Source organism: Kwoniella pini, chromosome 9 (genome assembly GCF_000512605.2).
Source record: "Kwoniella pini CBS 10737 chromosome 9, complete sequence".
Classification (NCBI taxonomy): Eukaryota; Fungi; Basidiomycota; class Tremellomycetes; order Tremellales; family Cryptococcaceae; genus Kwoniella; species Kwoniella pini.
In genome coordinates, this window is record NC_091724.1 from 811,888 (window position 1) to 831,052 (window position 19,165).

The 19,165-nt window shown below is 41.8% G+C and overlaps 7 protein-coding genes across 7 annotated transcripts; 6 read left to right on the forward strand and 1 right to left on the reverse strand.

Annotated features, from left to right (window-relative positions):
- Positions 1-237: 237 nt before the first annotated feature.
- On the forward strand, positions 238-2,781 carry I206_106550 (uncharacterized protein; the record flags this gene model as incomplete). Its single annotated transcript, XM_019159251.1, has 12 exons — positions 238-319; positions 383-529; positions 630-818; positions 902-969; positions 1,048-1,198; positions 1,264-1,337; positions 1,408-1,575; positions 1,652-1,752; positions 1,814-1,938; positions 1,997-2,082; positions 2,141-2,259; positions 2,328-2,781. 12 exons carry the CDS (start codon positions 238-240, stop codon positions 2,779-2,781), a joined length of 1,764 nt encoding a protein of 587 aa, XP_019007923.1.
- Positions 2,782-3,558: 777 nt separating this feature from the next.
- Positions 3,559-5,068, forward strand: I206_106551 (uncharacterized protein; the record flags this gene model as incomplete). Its single annotated transcript, XM_019159250.1, has 2 exons — positions 3,559-4,821; positions 4,934-5,068. 2 exons carry the CDS (start codon positions 3,559-3,561, stop codon positions 5,066-5,068), a joined length of 1,398 nt encoding a protein of 465 aa, XP_019007922.1.
- Positions 5,069-5,758: 690 nt separating this feature from the next.
- I206_106552 (uncharacterized protein) lies at positions 5,759-7,396 on the forward strand (the record flags this gene model as incomplete). Its single annotated transcript, XM_019159249.1, has 1 exon — positions 5,759-7,396. The coding sequence occupies one exon, from the start codon at positions 5,759-5,761 to the stop codon at positions 7,394-7,396; it is 1,638 nt and encodes a 545-aa protein (XP_019007921.1).
- Positions 7,397-8,800: 1,404 nt separating this feature from the next.
- Positions 8,801-9,262, reverse strand: I206_106553 (uncharacterized protein; the record flags this gene model as incomplete). The annotated part of the gene is made up of 4 exons (XM_019159248.1): positions 8,801-8,842; positions 8,925-9,113; positions 9,188-9,196; positions 9,260-9,262. The coding sequence occupies 4 exons, from the start codon at positions 9,260-9,262 to the stop codon at positions 8,801-8,803; spliced, it is 243 nt and encodes an 80-aa protein (XP_019007920.1).
- A 488-nt stretch (positions 9,263-9,750) lies between these two features.
- I206_106554 (cytochrome c) lies at positions 9,751-10,588 on the forward strand (the record flags this gene model as incomplete). Its single annotated transcript, XM_070203344.1, has 5 exons — positions 9,751-9,775; positions 9,898-9,952; positions 10,032-10,123; positions 10,233-10,356; positions 10,438-10,588. 5 exons carry the CDS (start codon positions 9,751-9,753, stop codon positions 10,586-10,588), a joined length of 447 nt encoding a protein of 148 aa, XP_070059445.1.
- A 762-nt stretch (positions 10,589-11,350) lies between these two features.
- I206_106555 (uncharacterized protein) lies at positions 11,351-12,329 on the forward strand (the record flags this gene model as incomplete). Its single annotated transcript, XM_019159246.1, has 3 exons — positions 11,351-11,625; positions 11,694-12,072; positions 12,138-12,329. 3 exons carry the CDS (start codon positions 11,351-11,353, stop codon positions 12,327-12,329), a joined length of 846 nt encoding a protein of 281 aa, XP_019007918.1.
- A 447-nt stretch (positions 12,330-12,776) lies between these two features.
- Positions 12,777-18,508, forward strand: I206_106556 (uncharacterized protein; the record flags this gene model as incomplete). Its single annotated transcript, XM_070203345.1, has 16 exons — positions 12,777-12,811; positions 12,868-13,016; positions 13,234-13,362; positions 13,411-13,426; positions 13,485-13,495; positions 13,556-13,570; positions 13,643-13,757; positions 13,813-13,957; positions 14,016-14,084; positions 14,139-14,249; positions 14,309-15,987; positions 16,039-16,220; positions 16,275-17,890; positions 17,959-18,071; positions 18,135-18,221; positions 18,289-18,508. 16 exons carry the CDS (start codon positions 12,777-12,779, stop codon positions 18,506-18,508), a joined length of 4,692 nt encoding a protein of 1,563 aa, XP_070059446.1.
- Between the last annotated feature and the right edge of the window lie 657 nt (positions 18,509-19,165).

Below are 19,165 nucleotides of genomic sequence, written 5' to 3' on the forward strand. Positions count from 1 at the left end.
AGTACATACGAAATAATACTAGTATCCTTTTATAACCTTAACCGCTTAATCCCAATAATCGTCATTATACTTGGCTACTAATATCATCTCTCGCTCACATTCTCAACATATTCTCTTGTATTGCACTCAAATTCACTTCACTATCAAATTCGATTTCACATCTTATCTTGCGTCTCTTGGAAATATCGACAAGTCTGCTTCTTCTCTCACTGAATCGTTACCCCGCGATAGCCCATAATGGCTGCTCCATTATACGTAACTCAGTCCGGTCGACTGTTCCATGCCGGTCTTATTCTCATAGTCACAGTCGGTCTACCAGGTGGGATCTATTACTCATTTTGCTCTACACAGATATTATCATTTACTGATATGTGATTTTCAGCACGAGGAAAAACACATATATCTCGAGCACTTGAACGATATTTAAGATGGTTAGGAGTTAAAACTCGTGTATATAGTTTAGGTGATTATAGACGAAAAGTATTGGGAGGTGCAAAAAATGTTCCACCAGATTATTTTCAGACGAAATGTGAGTTCACTTAATCAGTAAATGTATTTCTACATGATTGTGTAAAAGTCCGAATTATTAGCATAGCAATTTCTGATTAGTGATTTAAATATTAATTTAGCACCACGTTCAGAAGCCACAAATGCATTACGTCGTAGAATCAAGAATGAGATAGAAGATCAAATTATGGATTTTTATACTGTTCAAGGAGGTCAAGTCGTCATTTACGATGCCAATAATGGAAATGTGAAAAATAGAAAAGATTGTTATCATAAATTTGAAAGTAAAGGTGTACATGTTATCTTTTTAGGTAAATCGTCGGTTCCTTTGTCAATCATTGACCTGTTGCGATTTTTTAACGATTGAAGCTGATGAGCTTTCCTGGCGAATTAGAGAGTATATGTGATCAAGAAGAAATCATTACTGCTAATATCCGAAGTGTTAAATTATCTTCACCCGATGTGAGTTATACCATTGAACCGACAATCATATTCCCCCAATCGTTACTCCCGGGTGCTAATGTCAGGTTGGTAATACAGTACGCAGGATGGGATGCCGATCGAGCAGTAGCTGATTACTGGTCACGTATTCGAGATCAAGAACAAGTCTATGATACGGTAACGGCGGATGAAGGACCTTTCATCAAGGTAATGAATGTCGGTGAACGGATCGAAGTAAATAGGATCGAAGGTATGTTTGCGTCCACGCTCGTTGGATTGGGTACGACACGTCGCTCAATGGCAGGCTTGTCATAGGGTATCTTCAAACTCGGTGTTGTTTCTTCTTGATGAACATACATACTAAGCCAAGGACTATCTACTTTGCAAGGGTGCGTTATCAGCTATCTCGGTTACCTTAACGCTACCAGAATGAAGCTAATCATTCCTTTCAACTCATAGTCCGGCCAATCACTGATCGAGCACTCATACAAGGCAGATTCGGATTTATCACCAGCAGGATGGGAATATGCCGAACGAATGAAAGCTGCTGTAGTAGCTCGAAGAAAGGCTTTGAGGGAAGAGAAAAAGGCGAACGGAGATCCCATAGCGCACGAAAACCCTTTACTTGTGAGTCATATGTCCTCAATGAACCGCTCAATTCCGCACTAGCTAATCTCCGGTCAATTCGCCCCCTTTCGCACAGATCTGGACATCAGCAAGGAGAAGAGCGTATCATACCGCTTGGCCATTCGTTCATGCCGGATTCAAGGTTGTCCAGAAACCAATAATGAGCGAAATCAATCCGTACGTCAGCAACCGATTTTCACAGCTTGGCCAGATGAGCTGATATAGTGCTTTGGTACAGCGGAGTCTGGGACGGCTTGTCCACTGGAGAAGCGATGGACCTGTACCCAGATGAATGGGATAGGTTCTTGAGTGACCCGTATGCGCATAGAGCACCTAGAGCGGAGTCATATCACGACTTGAGTGGTAAGCTAGTATTTAGCTCCGGTTGCAGACCTGATAAAACTTATGGACGATGGCACAGTCCGGCTCGAGCCCGTCATATTCGAGTTGGAACGATGTCAGGACGATTTATTGATCATCGGACATGCCTCTGTCATACGGTGTTTGGTGAGCTATGAATCCCAAACGCAAACAGCGAGACCGATCAAGCTGACTAGATTTCTAGCTTGCATACCTCGTTGGACTTCCGCCCAACGAAGTGCCTGCCGTTGAAATTGCTCGAGGTGATTTAGTGGAAGTCACTCCTGCAAGTTACGGTGTGATATCCAGGGCATTTCATTTCTGGTATGTTCAGCGTCTTGCCTTTTTTCACGGTTTAAGTTCTACTTGCTAATTCAAAGATTGGGATGTAGGTCTGGAGAAGGTCGAGGTGACGCAAGTGGAGAAAATCTTTATGAAAATTTTGCTGAATCAACTAGTGGAAAAGGAAGTGTTTTACCAGATAGTGGAGTAAATTTCGCAGCAGATGCATTTAATATGGAAAAAGAAGCAAAAGAAGAACAAAATACATCAAAACAAAAACTTGTAAGATCAATAGGAAAAAATAATAAAAGTCTTTTAGCAAGATTAAATAATCAAAGTAATGGAAATATAGATGGAACTAAATCTGCACCTCATCTTCCACCTTTTAAAGAAAATTTAAATGATGAAGTAGAAGAAGAAGAATTAAAATCAAAATTAATTAAATCTCCTGGAAGTGAAATTAATTATTCAAGTGGTAATGAAGAAGTACTTAGTGAAGGTGATTTACAAGATGAATTAGAAGGTAAAGAAGGTGGAAGTCTTAGAGCTAGAGCTAGTGAGTGATTTTTATTGTGTTAGGAGAGAAGGGAATTAAAGAGCTAATTCCGATTCAAATAGTGAGTATACTGGAAATTTAGTTTTTCGATCCGATTTATCGTCTCATCGGGATTGCCGATTTATTTAGACTGCTCATTTTGTACGAACTTACTGGTATGCAGGGAGATTGCGCATTATGTCTCTTTCCTCGGCAATTTGTGCAAACTTGATACTCTTCACTGACTATGCAAAAGCTATGAAAGGTACGGTAATACAAGCATAGAGTATGGTTGATGGTACTTCGGTCTCTTGGTATTCAGTTCAGCGGTTTGTGATTCAATAAAAGAGGCGACAAAGCAGAGCCAGACTGTTCAAAATCCTTTCACAGCTTGATCATCTCTGAAGGACTATAAGAATATACGTTAATGATACACTGATGCATTCAGACGTCACCATCAGATCAATAACTCGTTGGATGGTCCTTTCATGAAAGAAGAGCTAGGCCAAGTCTAGATGCTTCAGATTCAGCCCAGACGCTCGATATTCGTTTCAAATTGTCTATCCTTTCATCGGACTAACAGATTTACGTCATGCCTTGTCAGATGCAGCAAACGTATCATATTTGGGTTCCTTCTACACTCTTTTATAAGGTATATAATTATCCCAAAGAGAACCCCTAATTAACAATTTATAGCATACCTGCATCTCAGCTTCACAAATCACAGAACACAAACATATCTACCTTTTCGATCAAATTCAGTCATCTGCTTGAATATCTCATCAAAGACACTCTTATCCATAAATATGTCGGACGAACCAAATAACAGCTCTAGTGCCCCTACTATTACAATTGGCAATGATGACGAGGAGGTTCAAGTAAGAGCTTACCTTCTTCATGTGAAAAGTCAAGATTCCAAAAATGAAAACAAACGATATGTACCGTATTTTCAACCTATGTACAGAGCTGGTAATGCTAGTACAGATTCGGTTCCACAAACAGACAGGACCAATTTCGTGCCAATCATCCACGATAGAATACCTTCATTGCAGAAACGCAACGATTTAGAAGGATGTCCAATTGTAACAGAAATAGAGGTCAAATTAGATATGTTAACCGGAGGAGAAAACCTGATCACTGAAAGTATTGTCCGAGAAGCTTCAACTATGTTAAGAGGTTTTAAGAAATCTTTAGACGAATTGGCATATGTTAAGGAGAAATTGAAGAAAGAGCTCGAAGGTGTCACTAATGATAGAAGCTTTTATGATGATGTACTAAGCGCCACAATTACAGATAAGAAAGAAAAAGCAGGCCTTGAAAAACAATTAAAACGAAATGAAGAAGCATATGCCGATAAGTTCAGATCATGTAAAAGAGCTGAAGCTGGACTAGTAGGAATCAGTACACAATTTACAAAATGGTTTGAATCAAATTGGAAAGTGTTTAAGGATGCTGAGGAACGGTCTGCGAGACAATTATTGGAAAACATGGGAAATCAAGCTTTAAGCGATTTTGAAGAAGTTTTGGAGGAAGATGAGGAGATGATAGGGGATTGGAAAGAATATCTCGAACACAAAGTGAAAGTGAGACAAGCTAAGGCGTATTTTAAATTGACAGAATTAGAACGTGCCATGGTTGGTCATTCGATTTCCATTACCCAACTTCATGGTGATCAACCCCGAAAACGAACAAAAGAAGTAAAAAAACGAGTAGATCAAGCTCGATCGGACTTGGCAGGAGCATCCGATGAATCTAGGCAAATTGAAACGACCTTTTTGAAAAAATTCCATGACAGATACCGTTTCGACACCAAGGCACCCAATTCAGCCTCAGAGTGGTATAGTCTGTTGTCAAATTACACTTACAATGCCCAGCAGATTGTCCCCAATGAGAACTTGGATGCACTCGGTGGGATTCAATTCAATGAGGCAGACGCTTCAAGTACCACGGTTGACAGCTCAAGCAGAATTTACACACCTGGAGAGAGTGAATTTGGTCAAGAAGAGCAATTACCATCCGAAGATGTTGATAAATCAATTTTGCCTCAAAGAACATCAATTAAGAGTGGGGTAAGTGAACTGTTTTCCTTTGTCTCCGGTATTTTGTCCTCTTCATATGATCACGAAGGCACTATCGAGACTGACATGACTTGTGACTTTCTGTCTTGTCTGTCCCAATCAGGGGTCGACATTCTGCTTCAAGTATGGGCTGGACCGACCTGATATACCGAAAGGCACGCTAGTTGATTCTTACAATTCAGGTGTAAAAGTCCCCATCGAGTCTTTATACACCAGCTCAGGATATGGCCACAAGTAACACGCACATGGCGGTGATTATTTCTTTGAAAACCGTGATGCTGTACTCTTACCTAGCTTTGGCAGACTCGTATCATACTGTATTGTTTCCACTTGAGAGGTCTAGGAATACTTCTTCGATTCCTGCGTATGCATGCTATTGTGTTGGACCTTCTGGGCAACTACAGAACGTCACATATAGCTTTGTGGTACATCGATAATCTTAAAAAGACTTTATTCCGTGAACATCGTCTCTCGTCTCATATTTGACTTAGCAATATTCGTAATATACTTTGGTCCAATACAGAAGCTAATCGTAACCTACCATCACAGTAAGCTTCCACCAGGCTTAGGTCATCCATGAGTTCACGACTTAAGGATTTCTCATGATATGCTATATGCTCTCTAACTCAATCTCCTTACTCGTACATTTGGGATTGCCGGAGATTGCGCACTGCCACATACCGTGGCTCCTCGTCTTCTGTTCTCAAGCAGGTCAAGGTCTGGAACTTTTCATCCTTTCATAGCTGTGACTTCTTTCTAGATGGGCGTCGATCCTCTCCCTTGTTACCTGCGAGACGACAGCGTCAGTTGCTAGGCTGTCCTGCGATCAAAGACTGTGCAAGCAGGGAGTATAAAGAGGTAATCCTGAAGCTAACCTTTTCTTTCTCTTCTTCAATCAGTTACAGATACCAATATATACAATATAAAGATGACAAGCGAATCACGGATCAGCATATCGGATCCAGGAAGACTTGCTCATCCCGAAGGGGATTATACAGAAACCACTCTCATATATAGACGAGGTTGGCAAGTCCCCGATGGTAAGAAAGAATTTCCCTTGGATTATGATATTCCAAATATTCTGAATTGCTCAGAAAATACTGCGATACAAAGATATCCTTCAGTCCATGACATATGTGTTACCGAACCTCAATTGACGGGACAAGAAAAATTATCAACCGAGATTCTATCCGCAAACTTACGAAGATTTGCCGAAAAATACAAAATTTCAAGAGAAAACGTCAAATCCGAATTGAGAAGATTAAACCCCACGAATAATCCTATCCAATATCAGAGTATGGAATTGACAGACACGGTTCTTGAAAGTATTAGAAGATTTTTACCGGTTGATGCCACTTCATCCTTCGGAGAAATCAAACATAAACAAACCTTATCTGTCAATCAAGCGCTAGATAAAATGAGAGAAAGGCTTCATGAACTTGCAAGTGAAAAATCGAGACTCGCACCTCACCTCGACGGTAGCAGAATGGCAGATCGTTGGATAGAATACCTCAAGACCAGTATTGATAGTCGTAATGCCTCTACTGAATTAGAAATGACAAAGGAGATCAACAGAAATACTAGGAGTGAAGGTGATGATCCTTCCCTCCAGCTCGACTTTGTGAATGCCCTAATCAGTTCATCGGAGCAGCTTCAAAAGGCTACTGTTGAAAGCCAGCTTCCAGTCCTGAAGGAATTTCAAAGGCAATACGGTAACACGGTCACACTTCCCACTTCTTACCACGGTTTCGAGGAGTTATGGTCTCAGCCTCAATTCCTCGTGTCTGATAAGGCATACAGGTTTCAACACGTTTCCTCAGGAAGAGATGAGTCACAAGAAAAACCTGCGTATGGAATCTGGTTTTTGAATGCCGGGGAACTATATGGAGGCGACTTGGGAGATCGGCTATCTGTCGATAGGTGTTTTCCAGAAGTTGCAAAGCAATCAAGACATTTGAAAGAGAAATTTACAAATGTTCAAATGGCAAAACGAAATGCAATGGGCAATGACAGTGATGATGAAATAGGTTTGACGGCTACGCTAAACAGACTCGACGCAGACGAACGAGGCGTCTTAAACGAGAGCAGAGAGGTGTATGATAGCTTGGGTGATACCGTGAAGACTTGGAAAGTAGGCCAAACAGAACACATTGAGAATCAAGTCTCGCAAGTGGAAAAGATCGAAAAGGACGGCACGCTACCGAAAGCCGTTCGGGAACTGATGAGAGACTGGGTATCGATAGTTAGAGGGCGCTCAGAATCTCTTATCGATTCAATGGAATCTGCTCTTCATTCCATAGCTGTAGACATGGTTACGAGGCTGAAGGAAGATCCGAGCATCATTGAATTTCACCGGAAGCTGGGGGCGGACCTGGCTAATTCCGCCACTGTAAAGGCAGAAGAACTAGCGAAAGCCAAATCAGACTTTGGAAGTGACTTCGTCAAATTTTTCGGAAAAGACGAACTGATACCATCTACCTCAAAAGGTTGGGCTGAACTTTGCGATAATACACCAAGAGATCCTGGAGCTTATATAAGGATATCCAAAAGTAGTGGAGTAAGTTGATCTTCGTAATCTTCCCCAAATTTCTTCTTTTTGTAGCTGAGAGGATTAAGCACTGAATTGACATTTCAAAATTCTTTCAGCCCTACGTCTGTAGCGATACTGAAGGCCCGAGTATCAATATGTGGACTGGGAAAATTATGAGCGGGATTGAATGATCGTGGCATCGCAGCTTCAAGTCAGAGTGATTACAAATCAGGTGAAGTGGTGCTAAGAGTTTGTGAGGTTAGCATGATATATACATTGTATAGTATATAATTATAGGATTCTTGAATATTTTCAGATTTGTGAAGTATGTGTATCTTATTGACTTATCGCTCGTATCCGGTCCTGTTGCTTTCGTACTTGGCTTGCTCCATATCTCTGCTCGTCTTCATATCATGCACATAATAGCTCGTTTCGCTCATCTGTCCCATGTACGTACGCTCAAAACAAACGCAAATGATAGTCATGCACATGAGGAATTTTGCGACGAGATCGAGCGGATACAGATGTCATTCTGGCCTCTTCTCATGGGTCGGAATGCAGGGTACGTAGAGTATACTTGATCGCTAGTTGGTGAGTACAATTGACACAAAAGGTCTCTTCCTTTTTGGGCAGATGATATTTTCTTAAATAACTATGTATTTAGGAAAGTATTCCACTATATATCAATAAACGATACGCATACACCCGATAATTCAGCTAGAATCGAATCCACAAATGCTAATTTGGACAACACCCCAATCATAAATCAATATCTCATCATCCTTTATGATGGAAATGGACACATCATCTTCCACCTAGAACCTTTGATATCGAGGATCTCTCTCTTATATTGAGTTGGACAAGAAATATGAAGTGACCTATCCATTAGACCGGATCAAGGTTACGATTATCAAGAATACTGCTTGACGAGACATGAGTATGATTACCTGTTTTGTCCTTGGGTGTAAGTTGATGGATTCAGAAATCCGCGCCGCAGCCTTTAGGGCTCGACATGATCAAAGAGGCCAGGGTGCGAACTTCCCATGTATCAGAAGACAACATGTGCTCAGTTCCGGGTGCGCTCCACTGGAGATCAGGATGATAATCCCAGATGTTTTCAAATGGGCTCAGGACACGGCTACACATAACCTTGATGGCACAGGTATGAATTTCTGGGAGCAATACGAGAGCTGAAAGGTATTTGAACGGCTTGGAAGGAAACACGGGATTCCCAAGAAATTTGTGGATTTGACAAATGAATATGATGAGCGGGTTTTGCGGGTATAAGGCTGCGTAAATAATGAGACTGACTCCAACATAATGGATTGTGACTTAGGTGGGTAGGATGAATTTTGGAACAAACATCCTCTAGCATTGCTGAGGGGGCAGCGAGCTCGTTGTTATAGATTACATGATCTCCTGATGAAATCTACATATCATCTATTCTTGCCTAACACCAATCTCTCTTGCTTGCGGTGACCACTGAATGTTTGCAATGAGATCAGTAATCGAAACAAGATGTTCGCGTGAGACGCAAGCTTCGTGTCGAATATACGGTACTCACCCTTTGAGATGGAATGGCCCTCGTTGGAGCAATATGCCTTTGTTCCTTACTTGCTGATAATCTCCATACTCCAAATGTAGCTATTCCAATGCCGAATACACAAATAGCAGTGTTTGTTGCCCAATTAGATGGTCTAGACCACCAACCACCTGAAGGTGTCCATACTTCTTTTGGGAAAGGATAGTGTGCCTATACAACAAGTTTATTCTGATCAGTTACCTGGTCCGACTAATGGCACCTTCCTGTTTTTTAGGTCAACTTACTCCGCCGCCCTACAGGTAAGTCACTAGTCAGCTATCCATTTGCAGCGTCTCACCGTGTCCCAGAATGCTTACCATGATGAATGTATCTTATGGTTTCTGAAGGTCACAAAAGGCAGACGATAGGCTTAATTCAAAGATCCACATCTAAGGATCAACGGCGAGTAACGTCTTCGAGGTTTCAACTCAAAGTCATGTTCTGCCTAAAACCAAGTTTCAACTTGTATTTTATCAGCCTCATAACCTGATTTCATAGGTCTGCGGAGCTCGGTTTTTTCATTAGGCATGCGTTGGCGAATTGTCATTGTACGTTGAAAAGGGCACAATATCATTGGTCTATCGGAAGTTCTCGGAATGAAACTGCCACTCATTATATCCGTCATAATTTTGAAATTGACCTATAGATGGACGTACAAATGATATACACAATAATCGCTCTAGACTGCGTGCGTACACACACCACTTTTTCTGAAAGCCAAAACATCTTTTTAAAACCTTCATCGATTAGAAAATCATTCTCAATCTCATAAATCTTTCATTCTCCAACTCATACAAATCTAATCAAAATGGCTGGTGATTCTTACACTCCTGGTAAGTATCGTTTTTTCCGTAACAAAATCAATCGAAAATTCGATTTTGCGGCAATTCCTTCTCCTTCATCTCCCCGATCGATCTTACTCAACGCTTCATCGCTAACTTTTCTTTACATTTAGGTGATGCCTCTAAAGGTGCTGGTATCTTCAAGACCAGATGTGCTCAATGTCACACGTAAGTTTCCGTATATTCCATATGAATACCTCGGCTCCGATCGTTTTGACTGATTTTGCTCCATTTTTTCGATTTTCAGTCTTGAAGCTGGTGGTCCTCACAAAGTTGGTCCTAACTTGCACGGTTTGTTCGGAAGAAAGTCAGGCCAAGCAGATGGATATCAATATACTTGTGAGAAGTTTTTCACCTCTTCAGCATCATCAGGAGCCTCGGAGGCATCGACAATGACGCTCTGACCAACAAAATCGCTAATCTTTGGGTTTTTTATTCCCCTAATTAGCTGCCAACGTTAACAAGGGTGTTACATGGGAAGGTCAAACTCTTTTCGAGTACCTTGAGAACCCAAAGAAGTATATTCCAGGTACCAAGATGGCTTTCGCTGGTTTGAAGAAGGCTAAGGACCGGTGAGCTCCCCAATTCATTCTTTTGGCCTTTTAGCCCTTTCAGTTGGATTCTCAAGCTGATTATCGCTTCATTACGTATAGTAACGACCTCGTGGCCCATTTGGATGCTGCGTCAGTCGAAATTTCTTATCGATCCCATCCCCAGGACCTCCTCCGACGTCGAAAGAGACGAAAGAATCGGAAGGGGCATCCAAAAAACCACAATGAATCGCCCCATTCTTTCACACTGTAAGAGTGCCACATTCGCTGACGCGCCTTGTTTTCGTCTTGTAGCACCAAATAAACACCTTTACCACCCAACCCCTTGTAGATATACCTATTCTCGCGGAATGACCCTTAGCAGAGAGGTCGAATAGCTCGAAAAAAGGAATGTATACATCTCTTACACATCTTGCACCTTCCACTTTGCTGCATTCGGAATATACAATATACATGCATTTGAACACCCCTCTCTCCGTTATATGGTGATGGCGATACAGCATGCTATTTGATCAGTCATGGTGGTGAAATATCGATTGAGGGAAAAAAAGCGGAATCGCTTGAACGGATATATCCGGGAATCACTATCAACGATTAGAAGCTTTAATGCTAAAACATGTCTTGATCATTCCTGTTAGTCGCTTATCATTAAGATTCCTTTCCAATCTAATTGCCTAAAAGGCAGTGTCCGGTTGTCATACTGCCGTTGTCCTACTGTGTGAAAGATGATTTCCGAAGAAACCCTACTAATGAAGCTTTGCCGCTCAAATTGCATCCTCTTTGACTCTAAACAAAGCTGGCTATTGACATTTACGTCCAGGTTACATCTACATGTGACTGAATTTCTCACTACAGGGGACGTTTACTTATCATGAAGGAATTTCCTATGCCTCCCCCGTTTATCATCTTTCTTTATTCCCTTGTAATTTGTAATATTAAGGGCTCTCCCTCCGAGATAGTCTTCTTTGCGTCTCTTCCATTCCAATACCAACTCCTTTAAACGTTCAAATCCAAGATGGGCTCTAGAAATTCCAAAATCATCAACGATAACTCTTCTGTTGATTCGCTAAACGAAAAACTCATCAAGGAATCCTTCGTCGTCAAAGGAAGTACCAAGGTCACTAAACCTACTATCACACCTCCAGTCAAGAAGCAAGAACCTAAGAAAGAAAAGAAACAATGTAAACATGTTTGTCCTGGTATTAGAATTTCTAATAATTCAGCAATCAATGTGCATACAGCGGATAATAAAGTGATTATCATTGGTGGAACTTATCTTACTTATATCAGGTAAGCCCAGAGTTCAATTTCCCTACATACTTGCCGGATATTGATGATTTTGATGATATTTCGATTAGTGCCAATTTACAACTCCTATTTACTTCACATATTGATGAAGGTGTAATTAGAGATATTTATTTAAAAGATAAAACTTGTGAAACTTATGAAATTTTGATAATTTTACAAGATTTATATCAAGGTAAAGAACCTAAATCACCTTTTGAATTTTATGATCAATTTTATCAATTAAATAATATTATTGGACTTATTTCATTTTTTCAAAAATATAAAAGTAAAAATTATGTACTTGAAAATTTAATTATTATAATTAAAAAATGGTTAATTGAAAATAAAATATCACCTATTTCAGCTTTTGAAATTGCTTTAAAATCGAAAAATTCTGATTTAGCTTTAAAATGTATTACATCTTTTGGTTCTTGTCAATGGGATTTAATAGTGAGTATTATTAATAAACCCGGTATTATAATATGAATATTTGCTTAAGGATAAATTTTATTTAGAATGCCGAAAGATATAAAGTATTTCCCAATTTTAGCGTATGGGATCCCTCTCATTGGCCTAGGACATGGCTAGATCAAGCTCCTTACCAATGGGTTAAATCTCTTCAGAATGCTGCGAAAGCTGGCATTTTTAATACAGCCGTAAAGGATGATTCGGATACTCCCAGTGCTTTGTCAACTATGACTCTGTGATAGAGCTGTGAGCACAAGCTTTTGCAAATGTGGAAGATGATACATATTATGATCAGATCATCGACCCTGATGCGTGTCGTCTGGATCCATGGTCCCAGATCAAGCTGTGTTGACATATGTTATGAGGTGGACTATATATCTGTAGATATTTGGTGATACTTTTGTTTATGTAAACCCGTGCTATTGAGAATCGCAACATACGGACCGGAATCAATTTGCTTGTAACAATGAGGGCCCCATCCCGGAGTGGAGGCAACCATGTTGTTGTCATTCCCTGTTAATATATTAAGCATTGTTCGCTTCATTCACTTGCAATACAAGGCTTTGATGTCCTTTTCATCAGCGAATCAATATACAACCTGCTTGGCATTTGCAATGATCCGGGAATGACAAATTCGGGGTAGATAATCTGATCGATACTGATAAGATAATCTACCTGTAATCAATATGTCAGGTGGTGGTAACATCAAGGTAGTTGTACGGTCAGTCCCTTATTTTCTCATTCGAAATATTCTTCAGCTCAATAATGTGTGACTAGATGCCGTCCGCTCAATTCTCGAGAACTTGCGAGAGGTGCGAAAGGCTTGATTCGTATGGATGGAAATCAAACTATATTGGATCCTCCGGAACAAATGGGTCAAGCTTCAGGTCGTGCGACCGAGAAAAAACCTGTGAATTTCTCGTTTGGTGAGTCAATAGATCTAGCATATCCTTCATACTCTCAATGCCTTCGCATCTTGCACAACTCCGGTGGTAAAGCCTATCTGCCTGATGCGATCTGCCTGATTCCTTTCCACCTCCTTTATTCTCACCAGATCACTTCTGACATCCTCCTATCGCTAAGCCTTCCTCACCTTCTCGCATGTACCTCTGAGTTTCGGGATTTGCTGATCATCCGCTGTAGACAAGTCATACTGGTCAGTTGGTCCCCGGAATGAGCCAAAATACGCTTCGCAGCAGACCCTGTATGAGGATCTGGGGGTGGATTTACTGAATCACAGTTTCGAGGGTTTTAATACCTGCATCTTTGCTTGTGAGTGTGGTATTTCCTGTATTCGAGACCTATGCTGATGCTGAGTAGATGGACAGACCGGAAGGTGAGTAACGAACTGCAGGGAAAGAAGGTTATACACTGACGACAATGGATTCCGGCAGTGGAAAGAGTTGTAAGTTGGGTATTGTAGTTCCCTAATGTAGTCAAGGATGAAAGCTGACTTCTTATCTAGATTCTATGATGGGATGTGAGCGATGTTCTTGATTTGCTTGATACCGAGACTTACTGATCTGGCCATTTGTAGATTGAGCCGACAAAGGGATTATCCCGCTCACCACATCGGAATTATTCAGCAGAGTGGAAAGTCGGTCGGAGACAGATCCGAATCTATCTTATACCGTCGAAGTATCGTACATTGAGATCTATAATGAGAAGTAAGTTAACGCCTAGCTGGCAATCATCGTTATATTGACAGATCTTCTGCCGAAGAGTACGAGATCTGCTGAATCCGAAGAACAAGGGGAATTTAAGAGTTCGAGAGCATCCGTCCTTAGGTCCATATGTAGAAGATTTGAGCAAGCTGGTAGTAGAAAATTACAGCCAAATGATGACTTTGATGGACGAGGGAAACAAGGTGAGTCCAATTTTACAGTAGATCAGGAACTACACATGGGCAGCTAATCTTAAACCAGGCTCGTACGGTGGCTTCCACCAACATGAACGAAACTTCATCGCGGTCACATGCGGTTTTCACGGTTATTGTGAGGTTAGGCTGCCGATTTCAGACCGGGAATTAGAGCTGACCTGACCAAAAGCTCACCCAAAAACGACATGATCCGCAAACCAACATGACAGAAGAGAAGGTGTCCAAGATATCCCTGGTAGATTTGGCGGGAAGTGAGAGACAAGCTTCGACTGGTGCTACAGTAAATTTAACAATTGTTCCGCTGGAAACCCTGATTGTTCACTGACTTATATGCCATAGGGGGCGAGGCTCAAGGAAGGTGCAAATATCAACAAATCTCTCACTACACTCGGTAAAGTCATTGCCGCTCTGGCTCAGGCTAGTGCGGACCCCGGAAAAGGGAGGAAGAGGAAAGATGATTTTGTGCCGTACCGGGATTCGGTGTTGACGTGGCTCTTAAAAGAGAGTCTAGGCGGAAACTCGAAGACAGCTATGATAGCTGCGATCTCCCCTGCTGATTACGAAGAGACATTGAGTACCTTAAGATATGCCGACGCAGCGAAGAAGATCAAGACTCATGCTGTCGTAAACGAAGATCCGAACGCGAGACTCATTCGTGAACTCAAAGAGGAATTGGAAATGTTGCGAAGTAGAGTTTCAGCCGGAGGTGGATCCGATGAAGCCACTTATGATCCGCAAATACCTCCAGAAAAACAGATCGTCACCTACCGAACCAAAGAAGGTGACATCAAGAAGGTTACCAAGTTGGAATTGCAAGATCAACTGCAAGCTTCCGAGAAGCTAATGGAAAGTCTCAACTTGACGTGGGAGGAGAAGATGGAGAAAACTCAGAAAATACACGTCGAGCGGGAAAAAGCGCTAGAAGAATTAGGGATCAGCATCGACAAAGACATGGTCGGAGTCCACGCACCACAGCGGCATCCCTCCTTGGTCAATCTCAATGAAGATCCACTCATGTCTGAATGCCTGATATATCAGCTAAACCCCGGAACGACGGTAGCCGGAAGTTTGGACGATACCAAAGCGCATATTAAATTATCTGGACAACACATCTTACCTGAACATTGCGTTTTTACCAACGAAGAAGGCGTCGTCACCTTCGAAGCTATGTCGGATGCTCGAACATTCGTCAACGGCAAAAGGGTTCCTCCGGAAACTCCAATCAAGCTACAAAATGGGTTCCGAGTAATATTAGGTGATTGTCATGTGTTCCGATTCAACGATCCTGCCTCTGTCCGGGCACAAAGGCAAAAATTACAAGGATCGGTCAGCATGGATAATATGTTTGGAAGTCCTGGTGAAGCTAGGCCGGAAACCCCCAACAGTCGTCCGGACGCCGAACTGATGGACTGGACAGCGGCTAGGAGAGAAGTTGCGGATATTGAGAAGCTGGGTGATCAGGATCTGGATAGGCTTTTTGACGATATCGTCAAAGTCCGGACTCAACGAAAACGACCGGAAAGCCGATATGACATATCCGCAGAGCTAGAATCCCGACTGATGACAGCCTCGGAAACTCAGGAATCGTTAGATCCAAATCGTAATCCTTGGGCGAACGGTCAAATAGCTACGACAATGACTTCTGATAGTATTGGTACTCCAGTTGGACAAGCACCTGACAAGTTTGCCATCGAAGAAAGCTCCGAAGCCGATACGGAACTTCCTCTTCTTCCGGCTTTTCTGCAAAGTTCTCCGGCGAAGTCGTCAGATGCTGCTCTGCATCAAGAACACTTGACACGACAATTGAGAACCATGGCTCAAGAGGTAAAGCGGATCCGCTCTCAAGCTGCTGCGGCCCGAGCTATGGAGAAGGTATCGCTCGAACCGGCCGATTGGTCGTCCGGGGAACTGAGACTGGTGCAAGAAGCTGTGAAATGCTGGAAATGTCTACGATCTTACTCAATGGCGGAAGAGATTCTCACTAGCGCTGCGAGCTTAAGAGAAGCGAATGTCATTGCGTAAGTTCCAAATTACGTTTCCCGACGAACTTTAAGATTGACTAAATGTAGCGCGGAGATGAGAAAAAGCGTATCGTACAATTTCCTAATCATAGACAATACTGTCGGATCGCCTACCTCCTCTTTGGATAGTTCGAACGGAATAATCGACTTTGAGGACGTGTCCCAAGCTGTCGCGTCGAGCGACTCAGGCTCGGCGGTAGTGATTAAAGTGATAGACAAGGAGTCTGATGGTGAGCTTCCGGAAATGATCCCATGCATAATTTCATCCGCTGAAAGATTTCTAGCAATTTATGTATGGGACCTACACAAGTTCCAGCAACAGCTCAACAAAATGCGACGAGCTGTAGCACTGAGACAAAATCCGAATTACTCGGTCCATTTCCGGATCGACGGCACTTTCACAGATACACTCCCGCCGTCTTATTCCTTCATTGGATCTGCTAAAGTCCCTTTACGTCTGCTGGCGACCGAACTGACATACTCCGTCACAGTGCCTATCATGTGCCAATACACCATGGAAGCAATCGGTTCATGTAGAGTCAATATCAAATCCGTCTCTCCCGCCTCGTCCGGCATTACGACCCCTGAATCTACTTGGCAGCCAATGAACAGCCACTTGAACATCGGGAACAAGCTGTCATTTACCATCATCATTGACGGCGTGAAGGGTCTCTCCTCGGTGGATTACGCTTCAGTACATGCGCAAACTCGGTTGTCATCGTTGGTCGGATCCAGTATATTATCGGAAGACATATTCGCTTCCTTGCCCATCGATTCGGATAAAACATCCGTTGCCCACCTAAACCTCAGACGGAATGTCTCAGTCATAATCACGGAAGAAATGATCCAACATGTCAAAGACAGCTATGCAACTGTGGAATTCTTCGCTAAAATACGTCCGGAGTATCTGAGCAGATTAGAAAGATGGGATAAAAACCGCGAAGTCAGTCCGCCAAATTCGATTCCCGGTACGCCTAGCAGAGTCAACGAAACGAAACCTGCTATGCGAAGGTGCGAAACCGATTTCGTGGCGAATGAGCATCATGATATCCTTGCACATATCGATATTAGCGAATTAGCTTCAAATGGTGAATACGTGACTACGGAGGTAGTAGATGATATATTTCAATTACATCAAGGTCTTCAACGCAGATTACATATCAAGCTCACTCATTCGTCAGGCAAATCCTTCCCCTGGACCAAAATACAACACGTCAGTACATCAGACATCCGCGCTTTTGACAAAATGGGTCAGATTTCAAGCGTTGATTGCACAAGGTCTCATGTGGAGATGCAAATGACTAATCAGAATATCGAAGAATCTGCAAATGGATTATCTGTTCTGTCCGCAGAAATAGTTTGGGATACTTCTTCCCATGGAAGTAAATCGCTCGATCGAAGAACTCCCTCGGATACACACATTTTAATCAAATTGACATCTTTAGTTGAGGTGGAAACTTTGGATGAACCGGCTTTGTTAAGTATTGATCTAAAGCTGAAAATACAAGGAAGAGATTCGAGGAGATCGTCGATATTAACTTTCTTCCAATCCCAAAAGGTATATCATTCCACTTCTCATATCTTTTCGATAAGCCTTATTCCGCCTTTAGCTAGAAGTGCAAACGATCTTTGGAGGTTAGATACTTCGAAAAAGCATGTAAGGGGAGAAGAGATATTGAAGGATGGTTGGAAGCCTAGAAGTCTGAGCTTATTGGAAGATTTCAATAAGATGAAAAGAACTGCCAGAAATTTAGCGGATGTTCAAGCTACCAAAGTGATTTTGGACCTCATCGAGGATTTCGAGGACACCAAGGCGAAATCTTTAGACAAAAAGGAGATAGATATTTTGCTGAGGAAATGCCTGGATTTGTGGAAGATTGAGATGGATCGACGGATCAATGTGAGTGGCTCTCTGTTTGACGGAATCCACCTGACAAGGTAGTAGAGCTGATAACTGTGAGGGAACAGATCGATATCAAACGGGAAAGTCCAGAAGAAGAAGCTATGTCCAAGAAATTGAGGACTCTATTACCCGAACTAGAACCGAAATTGGTACCCACCGTTAAGCTACAGCCTCAAGTGTGAGCTCTCTATCGTCTTCGCCTGATGTTTCAGAGACCAAATGAGCTTATATATTATGACAGCGAAACGGTAATCAAGAGTGGGAATTTGATGTTGTTGCGAGATTCGCAGAATAATCAATGGCTTAAATTGATGTTCATTCTAAGAAGGTGAGCATACACGTTGATTGCGATTGCCAATCTATTGACAATAGCTGATACATCCTGTTTTGGATAGACCATACTTGCATTTGCATGAGAATGTGAATTCCCGAGAAATTCAGATCATCAACCTGTCAAAGGCGACTGTCTCCACAAGTCCTGAAGTAGGAACTCTACTCGGGCGGAAATTCGCTTTCACCATCTTTACACCTACAAATTCCTATATATTGCAAGCTGGGTCGGAAAAGGAGTTGAAAGAATGGATATCTGTCATCAAGACCACCTGTGATTTGTGATTCATACCTCTTATAGGAGGAATTACTTAAGATCGCCCCAAACTTTTGGAGACTCTCTAGAGGAGGTAAAATTGACACCAAAGAGGAAGTTTGAGGTCAAATTTGGATAATCCGGAGAGAAACATACCTTGCATACTTATTTCGTTACCCATACATAATTAAACATATTATCTTGTATTTGTACTATGCAGTAACGAATTTTACGAAATGAACGAATTATTTAATCTGGTTCGAACCAATGCATTTGCACCTTTTTACCACCAGTGCTTGCTGCTTCCAAGGTGACTGGTCAGTACGCTTTGATTGTGTATTTTACCTTTAATCCTGTTAGGTTCGTCGCCACTGTAATTGTGAAAGATGAAAAGGGTTATGTAAGAAGTGGAGAACAATAAGACAGATGAAAGGGTAGGGTTAATGATAATCTGAGTAACTCCGTGTTATTTTTTGTCAAAATAAGGGATTTTGAATTGTATTATACGGAGTCTTTATATAGGGGGTTCGAATCTGAAAGGATATTATTATCTTGACTATGATTTCACTGTTATTATTTACTGCGGTCTATTTCCTGTGCCGAAAATATCACTGTTATTTGAGGGGGATTATCCAAATAGAATGTTGTTTGAGAAGCTAATGAGTTTGATAGCATTTCAATCGATC